At 41.3% G+C, this 19,384-nt stretch overlaps 1 protein-coding gene across 1 annotated transcript in view; it reads left to right on the forward strand.

Annotated features, from left to right (window-relative positions):
- The window catches only part of USP10 (ubiquitin specific peptidase 10), an 80,770-nt gene that overhangs the window by 22,193 nt on the left and 39,193 nt on the right, over positions 1-19,384 (forward strand). Inside the window, exons 2-3 of the mRNA XM_007994240.3 lie at positions 11,615-11,683; positions 18,033-18,093. Of these exons, the coding sequence (XP_007992431.2) occupies positions 11,615-11,683; positions 18,033-18,093 (130 nt within the window). The remainder of the gene's footprint in view (positions 1-11,614; positions 11,684-18,032; positions 18,094-19,384) is intronic.

Below are 19,384 nucleotides of genomic sequence, written 5' to 3' on the forward strand. Positions count from 1 at the left end.
CACGACAATCAAGATACAGAACATTTCCATTGCCCAGAAAGTTTCTTCATGCCCCTTTACCATGAATCCCCTCCTTGTCCAGGCAACTAGTGGTCTGCTTCTGTCACTATAGGCTAAGAAAGTTTGCCTTTTCTAGAATTATATTGATGCAAAATTACACAAACTGTACTCTTTTGTTTGGTTTCTTTCACCTGACCCAACTTTTTAAATTTAGCCATGTTGAGTGTTGATTCCAGCCTTTTCAGTACTGGGTAGTATTCCTTTATGGATGTCCCACAGTTTGCTTGTCTCTTCACTTCTTGATAGACATTTTTGTTGTTCCCGCTGTTTGAATCTGCTGTTGACATTCATGTAGAAGTGTCTGTGTGGACATAGGTTTTGATTTCTTGTGGGTAAAATGGGTAAAATGCGGTAAGCGTATATTCTATTTTATAAGAAACTGCAAGGCTTTTTCAAAGCAGCCATGCCATTTTCTATCTGCACCAGCAGTGTGTGAGAACGCAACGTCTCTGTCCTCACCAGTATTTGATATTGTCAGTCTTCTTTTTTTAAGACAGAGTCTCACTCTGTCGCCCAGGCTGGAGTGCAGTGGTGTGATCTTGGCTCACTGAAACCTTTGCCTCCCAGGTTTAAGCAGTTCTGCCTCAACCTCCCGAGTAACTGGGATTACAGGCGGACTCCATCATGCCCAGCTAATTTTTGTATTTTTAGTAGAGATGGAGTTTCACCATGTTGGCCAGTCTTGAATTCCCTACCTCAAGTGGTTCATCTGCCTTGGCCTCCCAAAATACTGGGATTACGGGCGTGAGCCACTGTGCCCGGCTCAGTCATCTTAACTTTATAGTACATCAATTTAAAAGATAATTTTTTGTCTGTAGGAACATGAGTTCCTGTCATTGACAGCAAAGTGAAACTGAGTACGAATACGTGGTTCTTATTGAAATGTACCCAGAAAGACAGTTTGAGCAGAAGGGAGGGGCCAAGAAATACAGGATGCATGCCTGCTTCACACTGGACACAGGTGGTCTTATTTGAGGGTCAAAGACGGGGGATGGGGAATAAAAGTCAATTTTAAAAGGATTGACCTGCCCCAATACCTTCTGATCACATCCAAGGGTTTTTTTGGCCCTTTTTTCCCCCTTATAAACTTAAGATTATGAAAAGTGGTTTCTCTTTAGCTTGGGAAATGGATCACATGGTAGTTGTTAATGATTTTTCTCTAGGTCAAAATAGGTTTTCCTTTAAAGTGTTCTGTAAAGCTTAATTCACTTATCTTGAATACATGTTATATTTTAAAATATAAGTTTAAGTGTTATACTTTAAAAGTAAGTGTTATTTCTTGATTATATTTGTTTGAAGATTATATTTGAGAATGAAAGATGTACTCCTCGCTGGAACATCTCTGGTGATAATAAAAACATGAGAATAAAAACCATTCAGAGTGGTCAAGTTAAGACTGTCAGCCCACTGACATCTGGGAAGTCGCAATGATTGCTATGTAGTATGGAGAAGTTATTCCTTGTCCTTAGAGCTTTTTATTTGTGTGGGTTTTTTCATCTTCCTCTTCCTGAATTCATTTGTTCAATAAAGCTGTTTTGAGCACCTCCTTTATGCCAAGTGTACTGCATTAACTTCTGGCTAGACAAAGATGGAGCTAACTCGATTCTTGTACTTAAAAGAAATCAGCTTTATGGAGGTATAGCATATGTGCAGTGAATTTCACCCATTTAAAGTGTATATTTCCATGAGTTTTAACAGGCATATACATTTGTGTAATCACCTCCATAATCAAGATACCAGTTCTGTCATTCCCTAGAATGACATTGAGCCCCCTTGCGGCCTCTTCTTTTGTTCATTCTTGGCCCCAGCAAAGATAAAACTGCTGTTACAGTTTCTTTTTTGTTGGTTTCTTCTTCCATTTCTTTTTTTCTTAAGGTCAGCACCAAGGTGATTGTAATGAATATGAAAGTAGGTAGAATCTTGAACTTGTGCTAGGGCTATCCCAGATAAAGTTGACTGAATTTGCTCCCTAATTTTTCTGCTCTGTTTCATACAATAGCAATTTTACACAGCAGGTTATTCTATAATGAGGGCTATCTATATTACCTTGGTGTTTAGTACTAGTTAAGAGCAAAGCGAGTTAAAATTTAACGGCCTTTTTGTAATACAGTTCTATTATAGACACAGGACTGGAAAGTTGGTAAAAGTGGGTTTCTGTTAAGTGAATCATGTTTTCTAATTTGGCGATTCCATCTGAATTCAATCTAAAATTTCTAAATGAAATTTTAGCTCGGAATCTCCATGAAAACACTTAATATACAGCCAACCTGTTGAAAACCATACTTTGAAAGGTAAAATGATTACTTTTTGATAGCACTTTAATAGTAGAAATAGAATATACAGACAGGCAGAGAAGTAGACACTCAGTTGCAGTACTTTGATGTTTGAATTTCAAGGAAAGAGGTTGCCTGTGAGAGTGACTTTCTGATAGTTTGTCTGCTCTGTTCCCTTCTCAGGACCTCTCTGCCCCGAGAAAGTAAAGCAGAATTTTGCTGTAGCCCTGTTAGTGGGGGAACAAAACTTCTCTTCCTCCCTCTTCCTTTGTCGGCTTCAGCCATTTGTGACACTTAGTGCAGCTTGCAGTTGGCTTGCACTGTAATAAAACTGTAAATGTCACCCTGCCCAGACCCCTGTGTGTGTTGTATTCAAAGTTTTACTCTCATAGTCTTGCATAGTTCCTGTGTGGATAGTTGATGCTCAGTGCATGTTGTTAAATCAGTGAAATTCCTGCTGTGCATTCACTATTTGATGACAGGGTCATCTCCAGATGTCCTCAGAACCACCCACACCACCTTCTGAAGTTGAAAGTACACAGTGATTGTTCAGTAGATATCAGCTAGCACCCATTACTTACTGGGCTTTGATTCGTAAAGCCTAGTAAAGAAATGAAAATTTTTCTTTTGATACAAGTACTGACCTTTCTTTAAAACTTTATTTTATTGAGATATAATTCACATGCTGTGGAATTTCTGTATTTCAGTATGCATATCAGTGGTTTTTAGTATATTCACAGAGTTGTGCAGCTAACACCGTAGTCAATTTTAGCACGTTTCATCATCCCTAAAAGAAAGCTCATGTTCATTAGCAACCCCGCCTCCCGCTCCCCCATTCTCTTCTCCTCCCAGCCCTTGGCAACCATGATCTTTCTGTGTCTGGTAATTTGCCTATTCTGGGCATTTCATATGAATGGAAGAAACAATTTATGGCTCTTTGTGTCTGGCTTTAACTTAATGTTTTCAAAGTCATCCTGTTGTAGCGTGCATTATTAGTCTGATGACTTTTTCTTTTTTTTTGAAATGGAGTTTTGCTCGTTACCCAGGCTAGAGTGCAAATGGCACGATTTCCACTCACTGCAACCTCTGCCTCCTGGGTTCAAGCAATTCTCCTGCCTCAGCCTCCTGAGTAGCTGAGATTATAGGCGCCTGCCACCATGCCCAGCTAATTTTTTTTTGTATTTGTAGTAGAGACGGGGTTTCACCATGTTGGCCAGTCTGTTCTCTAACTCCTGACCTCAGGTGATCCAGCTGCCTCAGCCCCGCAAAGTGCCAGGATTACAGGTGTGAGCCACCGTGCTGATGACATTTTCAAACCTGTGTTTCTTAATCCTTTTTAGATCCAAGAGATCCTTTTGGAGATGGGAAGAGTTTTAGAGGTTGTCTGGTCCAACATGCCTTCATTTTATAGTTGAGATTAAGGCTTTAATCACTCAAAACAGTCCATTGCTCTTTTCATGTTTCCCCAAAATCGGCTTATTTGGATGAGGAGAAGAGAGAGAAGACTTTATACTTCTCAGCTTCTTGTGTATTTTACTGTGACCTGGTTATACCGTTTGCCCCTGTGAGGCTTAGCTGTGCTTCTGTGAATGGGAGATTGTTCTTGGAGATTGGTCATAGTTGTCCACCTGCCTCGGAAACTGCAAAGTACAAATGCAGCAGCAAAGTATTTATGTTCTTACCTCAGGGCTGATCTCCTATTTCCATCAGTCCTTTTGAAGGCAGAGAATGTTAATGTGGAGTAACCTACATATTTATTCAAATTTCCAGAGATGAGACTTTCAGAATACTGTGCTGCAGCGCCCCCTAGTGCCATGCTGTGCTGATAGTCCCCAGCGTCTCCCGAAGCCGAAAGTGGTGTTTCCCGCAGTTCCCACAGGAGAGCTGTAGCCCAAAGGTTGTGCAAGTGAACATTAGATGTCTTTCCTCCTTCTCACCTTCCTTGGGCTGAGATGGAGGAATGTATCTTTATTTCTGAGGGCAAGGTCTTTGTTTTTCCTTTAGCAGGAACACTGGATTTTCCCACTTTGTCTAAACCTTTGCCCAGGGTTTCTAAACTCAGGCCCTCTGAGGGCCGTGGTGGCCTCCACACCCCTCCAGAAGGTAAACTGAGCCAACTCAACCAATAGGCTGTGCAGGAAGTAAGGTGTCTTTTGTTCCCATCCCTACTGTGCTGTGGGCTTGCACCCCTTTTCTTAAAGTGTTTCTTGTATATTTTTTTCCCACATCCTCTTGAGAAAGGATCAGAAAGTAAAGATGTGAACAGCGAGAGTTTTGAAAGCCTGGGATGGAGGCCGGGTGGGATATGAGGGGAAATGGTGGAGGGGAATAGCTGCTAGAGCTCACAGTCTTACTTCCCCTAAAAAGGGGAAGAAATGCCTAAAGCCCTTGTAGTTTGCTCCCCCGAATCACAGGCATTTCTGTACCGTCCCGCCCCTGGGCATTTCCTATGCAACCTCAGAACGCGGTGGTTACTGCTTTCTGGTTCCTCCTTTTGACCCCAGTGTTGTGACTCTGGCGGGGTTGCTGAAACCTTAGGTGACTTTGCAGTCTTTCCTTAATGTATTTGGTGTAGCTGTGGGAAGGGCAGAGTTAGTTGCTGCAGTGTCACATTTTCTGTAGTGTGGCATGGCTGACAGGGCCTCCAGTTACCTGCTTTTATTTTAGTTTTATGACAGCTACCAATATGTCCTAGGCTCTGCACTTTCTTTGAAATTACAAGAAAGAATAACTTATTCCTGCTTTTTAGTCTCCCATGCGAACTGAATTATTCTGTATTTTATATGCCTCTCTTATGGGCAAAACTAATTCATGTCATCAGTGGCATTTCCTTCTCCACTAGATTGTAAATCCTGTGAAGTCAGACACTGAGTTATTTTCATCTTTATTTTACCCAAACACCTACAGTTTTTCCCGCTCATGTAACAGCCTTTGAAATAAGTTAATCTTCCGGAGGAGAGAAAACACTAAACAGTCAAACATAAGGAGAGGGTAAAGGTTTTCCTCATAATCTCACAATTTTCAGTGTTAGCTTAAAAAAAAAAAAAAAAAAAAACTCTTTATTTGGAAAGTTTCAAACTTGAAAAGTTGTGGAAAGAAAAGTAGTACAAAGAACCCCCAGATAGTCCTTTACCCACATCCACCTGTTGTTAAGATTAAACCCGTTTGCTTAATCATTTGTGTGTGCTCGAGTTCTCTGTCTCTGCACATACACGCTCAAACTGATACACAAGCTTACAGACACACAGACATGGGCTAACACATGCAAATATACAGACATACAATCTTTTTCTGAACCCTTTGAGATTTGAGGGAAGATTACATACACCCTAGCCCCTTGCTCCTAAATTCTTGAATGTATATTTCCTAAGAATAGGTATATTCTCTTAAATAACCACAGTAAAACGTTACCACTTTCACAAATTTACATTGATGCAATACTTTTTTCTAACCTACTGTCCGTATTCTAATTTTGGGAGTTGACAATGTTAACGTCCTTTCTAGAATTTTCCCTTCTAGCACAGGATACAGTCTAGGGTCCGGAAATGCATTTAGTTGTCATGTCTCTAGCTTTTTGTAGTCTGGAAGTTTCCCACAACCTTTCAGAGTATTGACTTCTTTCATCAGCATTTCTTCTCCCCTCTTTTGGTAACATTCCTCATTTTACCAAACACCTAAAATAACTTTTGATTGGAAATTAGGAAGGCTTTTGGAGAAGGAGATGGTGAAACCAGAACATTTTAGTAGCAATTGGCTGTCCTGAATTTCTGTGATAAACTTTTTGGTGTCACAAACATGCCTTACTTCAACATTTAGTCAGATATCATTTTAGTTAAATAATTGTCACTCACTGGTATTTGCTATAAATATGTTGAATAAATTGCATAAATAATTGAAATATATTGAGTAAATATTTGGCCTTTTTTCCTTTTTTTTTTCTCGCTGTCGCCCAGGCTGGCGTGATCTTGGCTTACTGCAACCTGTGCCTCTCGGGTTCAAGCGATTCCCCTGCCTCAGCCTCCCGAGTAGCTGGGACTACAAGCATGTGCCACCACAGCTGGCTAATTTTTTGTATTTTTAGTAGAGAGGGGGTTTCACCGTGTTGGTCAGGATGGTCTTGATCTCCTGATCTCGTGATCTGCCCACCTCGGCCTCCCAAAGTGCTGGGATTACAGGCGTGAGCCACTGCGCCCGGCCTCCTTTTGTAGTTTTATCAAAATTATAATTTATGTCCACTCACTGGTATTTGCTATTGAATAAATATTTGGCCATTTTTCCTTTTGTAATTTTATCAGCATATCAAAAAATTAGCTTTTTTCCTCCCAATAAAGTTGTCATATTCTATTTTATAAGCAACACCTTTTTTCTTTTTTTTGAGACAGAGTCTTCCTCTGTCATTCAGGCTAGAGTGTAGTGGCACGATCTTGGCTCATTGCAACCTCCGCCTTCCAGGTTCACATAATTCTTCTGCATCAGCCTCCCAAGTAGCTGGGATTACAGGCACCCGCCACCATGCCCGGCTAATTTTTGTATTTTTAGTAGAGGGAGAGTTTCACCATTTTGGCTAGGCTGGTCTTGAACTCCTCAAGTCAAGTGATCTGCTCGCCTTGGCTTCCGGAAGTGATGAGATTACAAGCGTGAGCCCCCGTGTCTGGCCAAGCAACACTTTGTCTTCTGGAATAGTGTTGATAATAAATGCTGCTTCCATTGTACGGCTTTGACTGATGCGTAAGATTTTGTTAAATACGAAAATGTCTTAACCTTCACATATATATGGATTATTTTATCATTCATAATCCGTGTTTGAATGGTTACCATGCCAGCTTACTTTGCTTAGAAAGAAATATTTATCATTTTTCAAAATGTGCATTGCAATTCTAAGAAATTCCGTTTTATTCTTAGGATTCCCCTAGCTTGTAATATCAATGACTTGTCTTTTACTGACATTTGATAGTTCACTCCCCAAATAGGGGATTCCTTTATGTGTAGTTATTGGGTTGTATCAGAATTCCTGCTTGAGTATAAGTTATATATGTATTGGCACATAGGAAAAAGATACATGTCATTTATCTGCTATGAGCATATGGGGAATACTCATTGTACAGGAGATGGAAATTCTAACCAAGGTTCCCCGGGATGCTGAAGGCCTTGCAGAGATGCTCTTAAACCCGTGGCACGGACTTCTTAGCAAGTTCCTTTGTTCTTTCAGTTACCAAATCGAAAGGACAGGTTTTCAATATTGGTGCAGTGTAACTGCTGACTTTTAAGAGCTCATGCATTTAAGGATTAAAATATGATTCACGTGTATTTTGATGGAGTCGTTTATTGAGCTGTGTGAGCCAGTGTTAAGGAAATCAAGCTGGAGTTCAGAACAGCTGTGGCTAGCCATTTGTCAGGTGTTAAATGGTAGTTTAGAGTTGCATCATTGGTAGTCAGCAGTTACTTACGGTGTAGTTTTTGGGTGACACATTTTCATCAAGTCCTAACCTGTTGTCAATGAGATCTTGAAACTAACATGCTTATGAAATTATGTCTGTGCAAAATGGGTGTGTGAAGAGTTGTAAGGTGCTGTTGTTTGTGTTTACTTTTTATGATTAATGTTTTGAATAAAGTATACAGTTCAAAAAAAAAAAAACCTCCAAAAGACATGCTAGGAAATCCCCTCCACTCCTGTCTGCGTCTACTCAGTGCTCCTGCCCCGGAGGTGAAGGGTCACATTTCTTCTTGTTGATCTTTCCAGTGTCTCTTTATGCAGACACAAATATCTATATTATTAACAAACACAAATATGCTATTAATAGCAATACAAATAAATATTCTATTTTCCTACCTTTTTTACACTGAGAGTGTTTTCTTCTTTTAATGGTATTTTGAAAATCTCTCGGTGTCTACACCTAAAGTTCTTCCTCATTTTCCCCCAGTTAATTTTGTAATTAGGTTGAAGGTACATATCTGTGGAGAAATTATTGACATGAAGTTATAATAAAAACACACTTAAAATCTATAACAAATTTTCTCAGATACTTTAAAAATAAAGACTTAAGTAAAACTAATACATTTGAAAATAATAGGAGAAAAAAAATTCACTGAACCCTTTCTGAGCATTCCAGCTTATGTCTTGAGGGCGTTTGCCGCTGACTCATGCTGAAGCCGCTTGGTGTCTGCATTTGAAACAGGAAGTGTGTGTTAGTGGCTTGGAATCCTGTTTTCTCCTCCTCTCCTCCTTTGCTGCCAAGATTTTTATCAATTTTATCAATTTTGGATTTTTAGTTTTCTTACTGGATTGACCAGATCTAAAGACTTTAGACTGTATATGAACTCAAATTAAGAAAATGTCCTTAGAAGTATGATTTGAATAAACATGAAATGTTTATTATTTTCCATTGTGTAGGAAGAAAACCTTCCTAAAGAAAATACCTAATAATCCTGCAGAACATTCTGATTTCTTATCCTTATGTGGTATCTTCCCCACATTCTGAAGTAAAAAACCTTTCTTATTAGTCATAAGATAAAATGGATAACTTTTAAGATAGCATTTCTACTTTTTTTTTTTTTTTTTTTGAGGCAGAGTTTCTGTCGCCAGGCTGGAGTGCAGTGGCTCGATCTCGGCTCGCTGCAACCTACGCCTCCTGGGTTCAAGTGATTCTCCTGCCTCAGCCTCCTGAGTAGCTGGGATTACAGGCTCACGCCACCATGCCTGGCTAATTTTTTGTATTTTTGGTGGAGACAGGGTTTCACCATGTTAACCAGGACAGTCTTGAACTCCTGACCTCACCATCCACCTGCCTCGGCCTCCCAAAGTTCTGGGATTACAGGCGTGAGCCACCGCGCCTGGCCTCTACTTTTTTTGTTTTTTAACTGCTCCTTGCAGAGCAGGACTACCCCCCATAGGCAATGTGCACTGAGTAGCCTCGTTTCTACTATTGATATTAAACAAAACAGCATGATTCTAGTTTATTTATTCTTAATATTTGCATTAAACTTCACAGCTGCCATATGTTTCTTGGATTTTACTTCTATTTCTCGAATTCATTTTCTGGAATTCTTAAGCAGTTTTCTTCCGTCCCCACAAGAAAAAGGTGTATGTGACAGAAAATGTTCTTTCTCTTTTCTACTTGAAAAGTAATTTCTAGGCCGGGCGCGGTGGCTCAAGCCTGTAATCCCAGCACTTTGGGAGGCCGAGACGGGCGGATCACGAGGTCAGGAGATCGGGACCATCCTGGCGAACACGGTGAAACCCCGTCTCTACTAAAAAATACAAAAAACTAGCCGGGCGAGGTGGCGGGCGCCTGTAGTCCCAGCTCCTCGGGAGGCTGAGGCAGGAGAATGGCGTAAACCCGGGAGGCGGAGCTTGCAGTGAGCTGAGATCCGGCCACTGCACTCCAGCCTGGGCAACAGAGCCAGACTCCATCTCAAAAAAAAAAAAAAGAAAAGAAAAGTAATTTCTAGAATTCTATGAAAAAATACTTGGGCATTCTAGGAACAAAATCCTTTTTTCTCGGAACTTTCAAAATGTTGCCCCATTGCCTTATATAGATAGCCTTGTTGATTTTGCTATTAAGACATTCTGTCGAGTTTTTTAATTTAGTGATTTAAAATTAGTAATCTAATTTCCGTGAATACTTTCATGATCTCTGATAGCTCCTTTTTTGTGTGATAGTCTGTGCTAATTTTTTCTGCTTCCTTTTAGCCTATAGAATTTTCCCTTCCATTGCTTTGAGGGTTTCTTAGTGAAATTCATATCATCTTTTCCCAGTGTTGGTGACGAGAAGAAGGTGTAACCTTTCAGTGACAGTATTTCAGAAGATCATTTCTGAACCATTTTGAGGCTCTGTTTATTTTCAGTACTACCATCAGTAATTTCTTTGTAGACTTTTGCAAGTATGTGTAAATATTATATGAAAATTTTTTTGTTCTTAGTGTATATTTATAGTTTTGGTAGATGTTGTCAAAGAGCTCTCCAGAAATGTTTCCCCTGTGCATTCTTACGAGTAGGGTATTGCATTTAGTGGCCATTTATTCACATTTACAATAATAATGAGTGTTACTTATTTATGTAATATTTAGTTACTGGTTATTTTTGAATCACTTGGCTTGTAAATTTCCCTGCAAGTTACTAGACTGTTTAGTTCCATTAGAACAGAGGAACCACACTCTGCTTACCATTTTTATACCCAATACTGATAATACGTGGGCATTTAGTAGGTTCTAAATAATTATTGATTAAATGAATGAATCAGTGCTTCTCCATTGTGGAAATCTAGTCATGCTAAATCTTCTCAGTGACTTCTTTTTTTTTTTTTTTTTTTGAGATGCGAGTCTGGCTCTGTCGCCCAGGCTGGAGTGCGGTGGCACGATCTCGGCTCACTGCAACCTCCACCTTCCGAGTTCAAGCGATTCTCCTTTCTCAGCCTCTGGAGCAGCAGGGACTACAGGTGCATGCCACCATGCCCGGCTAATTTTTGTATTTTTAGTAAAGATGGGAGTTTCACCATGTTGACCAGGCTGGTCTCAAATTCCTGACCCTAAGTGATTCGCCCATGTAAGCCTCCCGGAGTGCTGGGGTTACAGGCGTGAGCTCCTGCGCCAGGCCTCAATGATTTGTTTCTTGGAGCTCCATGGAGAATATGAACTGGTAGGCACTTGCCAGACTCACATCCATGCAGTTTAACCACTTCGTTTTCCAGAAAGTCACATTCTGAATTCTGTGAAATCAGGGCTTGCAACAAGGGCTTTGTCTGTCTGATAATATGTGTATCTGTGTGTCCTGTGGAAATGCATTTTTAAACTAAAAAATTATATAGATATTTTTAAAGATCATTAATCAGGATCATTAACATTTTCCTTTTTTGGATTTCCTTGTCTTCCCATTTGAACCACGTTTTCTGCTTTTCTTTAGTATGTTTGGCAGAGAAAACGGAAATGGAGGTAGTGGCATGAGTCAGCAGAAAGGTAAATGGAACAACTGGCAGTATTTGTGAACCAATAAAACTCTCCTGCAAGCAGTACTCGACAAGTTTGGCATACAAAATTGACTTGTTTCAAAATAAGCTTTATCAGTTTCATAGTGTTCTTGGACAATTTGTAGGAAAGGTTCAGAAATATTTCTTTCATATAAACAACCTAGAACTCTTGAGTTGCAGATCCTCTGTTTAATTGAGAAAGGATCTTGGGGGTTATGGCCCAAATGTTGCATAGGATTGTTAAAATATGTAGCATTTTTTCTGAAAGTATATAATTTGTATATTTTATGTGATCAGTGACTCTCTTGTTTTTTTCAGTATATTTTTGGAGATTTTAGCCCTGATGAATTCAATCAGTTCTTTGTGACTCCTCGATCTTCAGTTGAGGTAAGACAAAACTGTGTTTCAGTGAGTACATGGGTAGATACAATTAATAGTTATGTTTCTATTTTAATTTTTTAAATAAAGAATTCCAATGTAGAGAAAAATATGGAGACTAATATGAGAAATGCCTCAACCTACCAGCTAGATTTGGCTGACATTTGATTTGGCATTTTGCTGTATTTACTTTATTAGACTTTGAAAAGCAAATAAAGCATGACAGATGCAATTGAAGCCTCCTTTGGACCTCTCTCCCATGGCTCCCCAGAAGTAACTACTCTGCTGAAGTTGGGAAATATTGGTCCTGACTGTTTTTCACCTTTTATCATATACGTGTATATCACCATAATCAATTGTAGTGTTTTATGTGCTTTAAAATGTTACATAAATGGTATACTGTGTTCATCATTTTGTCGTTTATTTTAAGCTAACGTTGTATTCTTTATGCTGAGAAATGTGTTCTTGTTCTTTGATTTGCGTTGCTCAGTACCACTTATTGAACACACCGCAATTTGCTTACGTATTTTCCTGTCGAGGGCCATTTAGGTCTCTAGTTCAGCCGTTAAAGATATTGCAGTCAATGTATTTTACCATGTCTCCTTGTGCCCCTCTGTGGGCTCCTCCGGGACATAGACCTGGGAGTGGAATTACTGGGTTTGTGGACTGAGCCTGTTTAGTTTTACTAGAGACTGCTAGTTTGCTATCTAGGATTTTAACAGTCTGCATTCCTATCATCAGTGCATGGGAGTTTTCTTGTTCGTATTAAAAAAAAAAAATCTCGCTAACTCTTGGTGTTGGTATATTTAAAATTTTTGTGAATCTGATGTGTAGTGAATGGATTCTCATTGTTTTAATCTACATCTCCCAGATTACAAACAGCTGGGCACTATTTCATTATCTTCACATGTCTACTGGCAATATGGACGTCCTCTTCTGTGAATTACTTGATTTATTTCCCTTGTCCATATTTTTAAATCAAGTAGCTTGTCTTTTTCTTCCTGATTTTAGGATTAATCTTTGGTTTTACAAGCTTCTGTTCCTAGCATGAGGGCTTCAAGCTTCACATGGTAGGCACCTTTTTGGGGTTGGATTTTTTTGTTTTGTTTTGTTTTGTTTTTTTTGCTGGATAAGAGGAGTACACTTTTAACTTTAATGTCAACTGAATTGATTTTTTTCCCCTTATAGTTTGTGGATTTTTAGTTTTGAAAATATCTTTAGGAAATTCTTCCCATCCTTGAGATAATGAAGACATTTGTCTGTTTTCTTCGAAAAGTGTTCAGGTTTTGTTTTCACGCTTCAGTGAGTATCGAGCACTGAACTCTGCATACATGTGAGGTGGCATCGAACTCCCTGTCCCTGTGGCCCTGGCAGGTGCCTCCGCACCATTCATTGGGAACTCAGCCCTTAGCTGTCCCGTCAGCCCTGTTGGGCAGCGCATCTCCCCTGGTTCCGAGTGTGCTGTTCTGTGGGCCTGTTGCTTATCTCTATATAAACACCACACATTTTATTTTATTTTTTTATTTCTATTTTTTTCCTTTCTTTCGAGACAGGGTCTCACTCTGCCCAGGCTGGAGTGCAGAGTGCAGTGGTGCAATCACAATTCACTGCAGCCTTGACCCCCGCCCTGCCTCAGGGGGGTCCTCACACTTCGGTCCCTGAGTAGCTGGGGCTACAGGTGTGTGCCACCAGGCACGGGTCATTTGTGTGTGTGTGTGTGTTTTGTTTTGTTTTTTTTTTTAGTAAGGGGGTTTCGCATTTTTCCCACATCACACTGATGTAACCATACATTTTAGTTGCTACTGGTTTTCTCAAGTGTGTGCGCATGTGGATGGGTGTGTGTCTCTTTGCAAGTGAGTAGACAAAACTTGAGTTTTCATGGGATAGGAGAGTGAAAAGTGCACCGTATTTCAAGTCTGAAGGCCTGGGGTCGCTTCAGCTCTGCCACTTCCACGGGCTCGGAGGGCTTGGGCACGTTCTTTCCTTTCAGGCCTCCCATTTTTTTTCTCTCTCTTTTGTTTTTTAAATTGAAAAAATGCAGAATGCTTATTCACGGCACGGAAATGTTGGGAAATCAGCTAATGTATGGTCCGATGGCTAGTGAGTAACAGATGTTAGTAGAAATGGATGAAAAGGGCACAGATGGTAAGTTATGCCAAACCTTTTATTCGCAGTAGACGTGACTGTGTCTCATGAAAATGAGTTCGAGCTTCAGAACTCGTAGTGTGTCTGGGCTTATTTGGACTTTTCTGTTTTTCTTATTTTTGAGCATACAGTGAAATTTGGAGGGGTATGAAAAGAGTTTATCAAAATCACAGTAACCTGAGAAAGGGAAATGCAGACTAACATAATTGGATTGAGTTACTTTTCCCAATCTTCAGGAGTCTGGATTATAATAGCACATAATTACACAGGAACTCACTTTCCTGGGGCAGCATGTGGTTGGGCCTGTGGGTGTGTGAGTGGCGAGGGCGTGTCAGTTGGATCTGTGGGTGTGAGTGGCGAGGGCGTGTCAGTTGGACCTGTGGGTTTGTGAGTGGCAAGGGCGTGTCAGTTGGACCTGTGGGTTTGTGAGTGGCAAGGGTGTGTCACTTGGATCTGTGGGTGTGAGTGGCGAGGGCGTGTCACTTGGATCTGTGGGTGTGTGAGTGGTGAGGGCGTGTCACTTGGGCCTATGGGTGTGTGAGTGGCCAGGGCATGTCACTTCCACAGCACAGTTTGGCCTTTTATCTCTCAGGTAACATAATTGCTGCTCAGACATGCAGTGTTACTACCATGTGGCCATGGCATAAGTTACAATCTAGCCGAATTCTTCATATGCTTTTTCTCGGCTATTAGGAGCTTGATCAAACATTGTTTTCTCTACGTGGGGCCATGAATTGAAAAACCAAATTAAGAAATGTGGGGTGTTAAAATGAAAGTGCGTTCTGCCTTCCTGCAGAAGCGCCACTCCTGCCCACAGAGGGCTGCTTTGTCTTTTAGTTTGCTTGCTTGGCATCTTGCCACCGACAAGATAAGGTGGCTAGTAATTCAGTGGAATCAGGAGAAGCAAATTCAGGTGAAAGGTAGCTGGTATCTTTTCTAGAGCTGGGCTCCAGTGATTTAAAAATGGTTTTCTCCAGTGGAAAAAACGCTGTCAACTTATTTAATAAGCATGTTTAAACCTCAGTCATAATCCTGTTATTTATGTTTAGAAAGAGGACATGCTCACCGTTCTTTACAGTTTCCAGAATCTCGGTTTTGGAAGTAGCACACACCCCAACCATGGCTGAGTAAATAAGCTCCCGATGACGTAGTGTTGGCAGTGGGCAGTGTGTGTGGTGTGGGCGTGTGTAGAGAGTAGAGACAGTTCTTAATTTGGTGTCTTAATGGGATTTTAAAGGAGGGCTTTGTGGTTCAGGAGGGTCTGTGAGACAGAAAACAGAACACACAGCTAGCCCCAGAGGGAGACTTCAGAACATGACCTTCCTAGCCACAGGCCTGAGTATCCTTTTCACAAGGCTGCAGCGCTGTTTTTAGACTGCGTGTTAACATAACTATTCATAGATTTCAGACTGTGTTAACATAACTATTCATAGATGACAGTTTTTCCCCTTGCTCGTTTTGCATTTGTGTAGGGAATTTTATGTCTTTGCTCTGATTTTTGAACTTTGTATTCTTACAAATAGTTACATAGTTAACGAATGAACTTCGAACCATCCTTACACTTTTCTTCTGTTGTGTATTTAGATATCCAGTTACCACAGACTAAGGGCATCTGATGTGTGAGGGAGGTTTGTTGAAAGAAAGGTGCTGTGTGCCTGTAGAGTAAAACGCACACATTTCTACAGTGCCACAACCCACCCGGTATTCCTGCAGGTGCACTTTTTTATCATCTTAGCAAATCAAAGTAAGTGTGTTGAGCACGCTTACAGAAGGTGGCAGTGTCATCCGGAGTTTGATGGTGGTCGTCTCACTGGATCCCTGTCATCCGGGAGTTTGATGGTGGTCGTCTCACCAGATCCCTGCAGTGCCTCTTACTAGCAGTGTCGCCCGACTTCCTCATCTGTCAGAGGGCCACAATAACAGGACCTCCTCCCCAGAGTTGTTGAGGAGGAGCAGGGTGTGTGCCACCTGGTGTCACTGGTACAGCCTCTCCAGCCTCTCCGCGCTCAGTCAGCGCCACCTGGCATCACTGGCCCCACCTCTCCACTTGCTTGTCCTCAGCATCGTCTGTGTATTTTTCCCGATTGCTGGGGTTTTCTTTTGCGTGTTGTGGGAGTGGCTGGGAGTTGAGTGAGTGTGCACGCCCCGTGGGTGAATGTTGAGGAAGGGGCAGCCGGAAGATGGTGAGCAGGGTTCCCACAGCTCTCTGCCTTGCACTGGCGTTTGAAGTGGATGGGTGAAGAAGTCCCTTCTCCAAATTGTGCGTCTTCCCGGCCTGCTGCACTTTCGGGTCTGGAGGTGTTCTTCAGCATTCTGTCTTCCCTGAGCAGAACAGAATACCGTTAAGTGTGAAGAGAACATCAATACAATAGTGATAGAACTGTTTTGACTCCGGAAAAGATGGTTTCTTGATGTTACCATGATTTTGTGTAGAGAGAGTGATTCAGAACACTTTTCATGCCTCAAAATAATACAGCTTTCTGTCACCAGGCGGCATCCTAATGTCGTTAACAGAAAAAGAGAGGGCATTCTGTGTGTCATTTCCAAACTGTCTTTTGTGACCACAGAGGGTTTTGAACGAGATTGGAGGCTTCCTGAGACATACATGGCAGCTGTGTCCACTGCCAATATAGACCCACCTTTCTCCTCCAGGTGCCTGCCAGCATCAATGCTGATGTGTGGAATGATCTTTGCATTGCGGGTGCCAAGACTAGTGTAGCCCTCAGCACACAGAATGCTTTCTCCTCGGTGTCAATGTGATGAGTACTATGTTGCCCCCTGGTGGTGGAGATAAGTGCAGCTGCCAACTCCTGAAGGCTTCTTTTGAATTGCCCTGTGTTTTCCTGTTTGTCATAATTCTCTGGGAAGAGAACTTACTGGGTTACTTGCAGAGAGAAGCTTTTATTGCTGTGATTATTGAATTGGTGTGCTGAGATTTCATGGGAGAAATCGGCTGAGGAAGCCAATCAAGCAGCAGCTCTCATACAGTATTAGGCATGAGACTTACCCAGGAGCCTCTGAACTTTGCGGCCCTACGGCCATTCCTGCACTGGCCATTGTACTGCAGTGAACAGACTTTGGGAAGTGCTGCACCAGAATATCTTTTTGTTCTTTTGTTCTGCCCTCAGGTAGCAGTTTGTCTCTGCTTACCTTACCCCTTTTCTTCCTAAACTTTTTTTTTTTTTTTTTTTTTTTTTGAGACAGAGTCTTGCTCTATTGCCCAGGCTGGAGTGCAGTGGCGTGATCTCGGCTCCCTGCAACCTCCATCCCCCAGGTTCAAATGATTCTCCTGCCTTAACCTCCCAAGTAGCTGGGATTACAGGTGCCTGCCACCACGCCCAACTGATTTTTGTATTTTTAGTAGAGATGGGGTTTCACCATATTGGCTAGACTGGTCTTGAACTCCTGACCTCAAGTGTTTCACCCACCTTAGCCTCCCTAAGTGCTGGGATTACAGGCATGAGCCACCATGCCTGGCCCCTTACTAAACTTTATTACACCCAGTGTGTCCATTGGAAGCGTTTCCAACTCTTCAATAAATGTTATGGAATAGCTAGGAAGAAGAAAAATTTAAGTTGTTTTTGGGATACCTTTTCAGCTTTTTACAAAGAGATCAGACAGTTCCCATTCTGCTTTCTGTCTTCCAAACAAGGAATGTGACTTCTAGCTGTTAATTTCGTTAATTAAGGCACAGTGTTAAAAAGGGAGCCGCAGTCACCAGGCTTTTTGTTTTTAGTGGGTTTTCCTCTGCTCTCCGACTGTGGACCTGGTCCCAACCTCTGCTGACTGTGTTGCAATGTAGTGATCATGAATAAGAGGTGCAGTCAGGAAGACCCATCTTCGCTAGTATGTGAACAAAAGTGTCTGTGGTCTGAATGGTCAGTCATTAACATCCTGTGGAAAGAAGGATGTATCATAAGCATTTTATTGTAGCTGATTTACATGTCCATTGGAGTTCATTTTTATTCCCTTTGGCTTCATTTTTGGATCTGTTTAATGGTGATAAATATTTGAAAGTATTTCTGTTGCGTTTTTTTCCTTAAATGAAGATGATTTAGATTGCACTGACTCTTCATGTATGTTATTCTGCTAAAAGTAATGGCATGCAAAGTTGTATGGATAGAGTTTTAATGAATTGTTGCCTTAATTAAATGTTATGTGTTAGTTTTAACATTTTGTTGTATTAAAATTTGTTTTCTGATTCCTTGTGCAGCTTCCTCCATACAGTGGAACAGTTCTGTGTGGCACACAGGCTGTGGATAAACTACCTGATGGTAAGCTAGTTCTCTCCTTATTTCCCTGAAGGGAATTTTGGCCATACGTGCTGGGTGGGTAGGTTACCTGTAAACATTGTTTTCCCATTTGAATCAACATTTCTTTGCAGCTTGAATTTTTTGCTGTAAACTGTAATGTATTTAATCGCTGAATCACTTTGACTAGTGAATTAGTTTTAAAGCATATCCTGTGCTTCGGAGTGCCAGCCATTTAGTTTAGGAAATGGTTGTTGAGTAATTTTTTTCCTAACAGTTCTGAGTTCAGCAGTTACGTTACTCTTCATTAGCACATGCCGGGGTTGAAGAAGCTTTGGGTCTTGTTGCTAAGCAGCCTGCTGGCTCCAGCACCGGCTAGCTTCTGAGCCTGTGTTCTTTGTAAACTAAGGGGCAGCTTGCATCTATTGTTCTTGCAGTTTACATTCATGTCCTGGTCTGTTGCTGACCTTTGGGAACTCAGGTCACCTCTTTACCTCCTGGTCTGTTACGTTTTTGGGTCTCCATCACAGACACTGAGCTGATTATCAGAGATGGTGCTTATGGAGATGCAGTGATTTTGTATTGCTTAAACACCCAGTGTTTTAATACCAACAAGGTCATTTAATTATTGCAGGCTGCCCTTGCACAGTTCAAACCTGTCTGGATCGTTTTTCAATCTGAATCACTTTAAAGGCCCTTACTGGCCTCCAGGAAACTGATGCCAAACTTTTTCTTTGAGAGTTAGGGGTTTGGATTCCCTGTTTAGTTAGCATGGTCAGACTTATGAAAGGGGTTTTAGTTACAGTTTAGGCCTCAGTATAAACCTTGAAAAGACTAACCAAATGTTTTATCTCCTGTAACATCAGGGAGTGATTATATCTAAAATTTTAGATTTATAAGAAATGTGAGAGACTGTAAGGGAAAGAGCAGATCTAACAATAGCTTAGGACAAGTAATAAAATAAATGAAGCTCAAGGGACCCGAAAGCCGGGCTGCTCAGCCTCCTGAGCCACCTTTTAATCGTAATTGGCTGATGTCAGCCTCTCAGGCATCTGAGTCAGTGGGACTTCCTGTCACTGTGTGCTTTGAACGTAGTGAGCATACTGCTTGTGTTGATCCAGTGCTTACAAATGCGCCATAATTTTCCCATGCACATCACTTCTTTGAGTTCACCCTCCTCCCTGTGCGGTAGGCACCGCCAGCTCCCCCAGCCTCTGGAGTTCTGCTTCCCACTCTCTCCTTCCAGCCTGCCTGCCCTTTTCGGTGACTGCTTCTTGGCCCTTTTTCTCCATTTTTTGCTCTCTTCCCTCTAAGT

Source organism: Chlorocebus sabaeus, chromosome 5 (assembly GCF_047675955.1).
Source record: "Chlorocebus sabaeus isolate Y175 chromosome 5, mChlSab1.0.hap1, whole genome shotgun sequence".
Taxonomy (NCBI): Eukaryota; Metazoa; Chordata; class Mammalia; order Primates; family Cercopithecidae; genus Chlorocebus; species Chlorocebus sabaeus.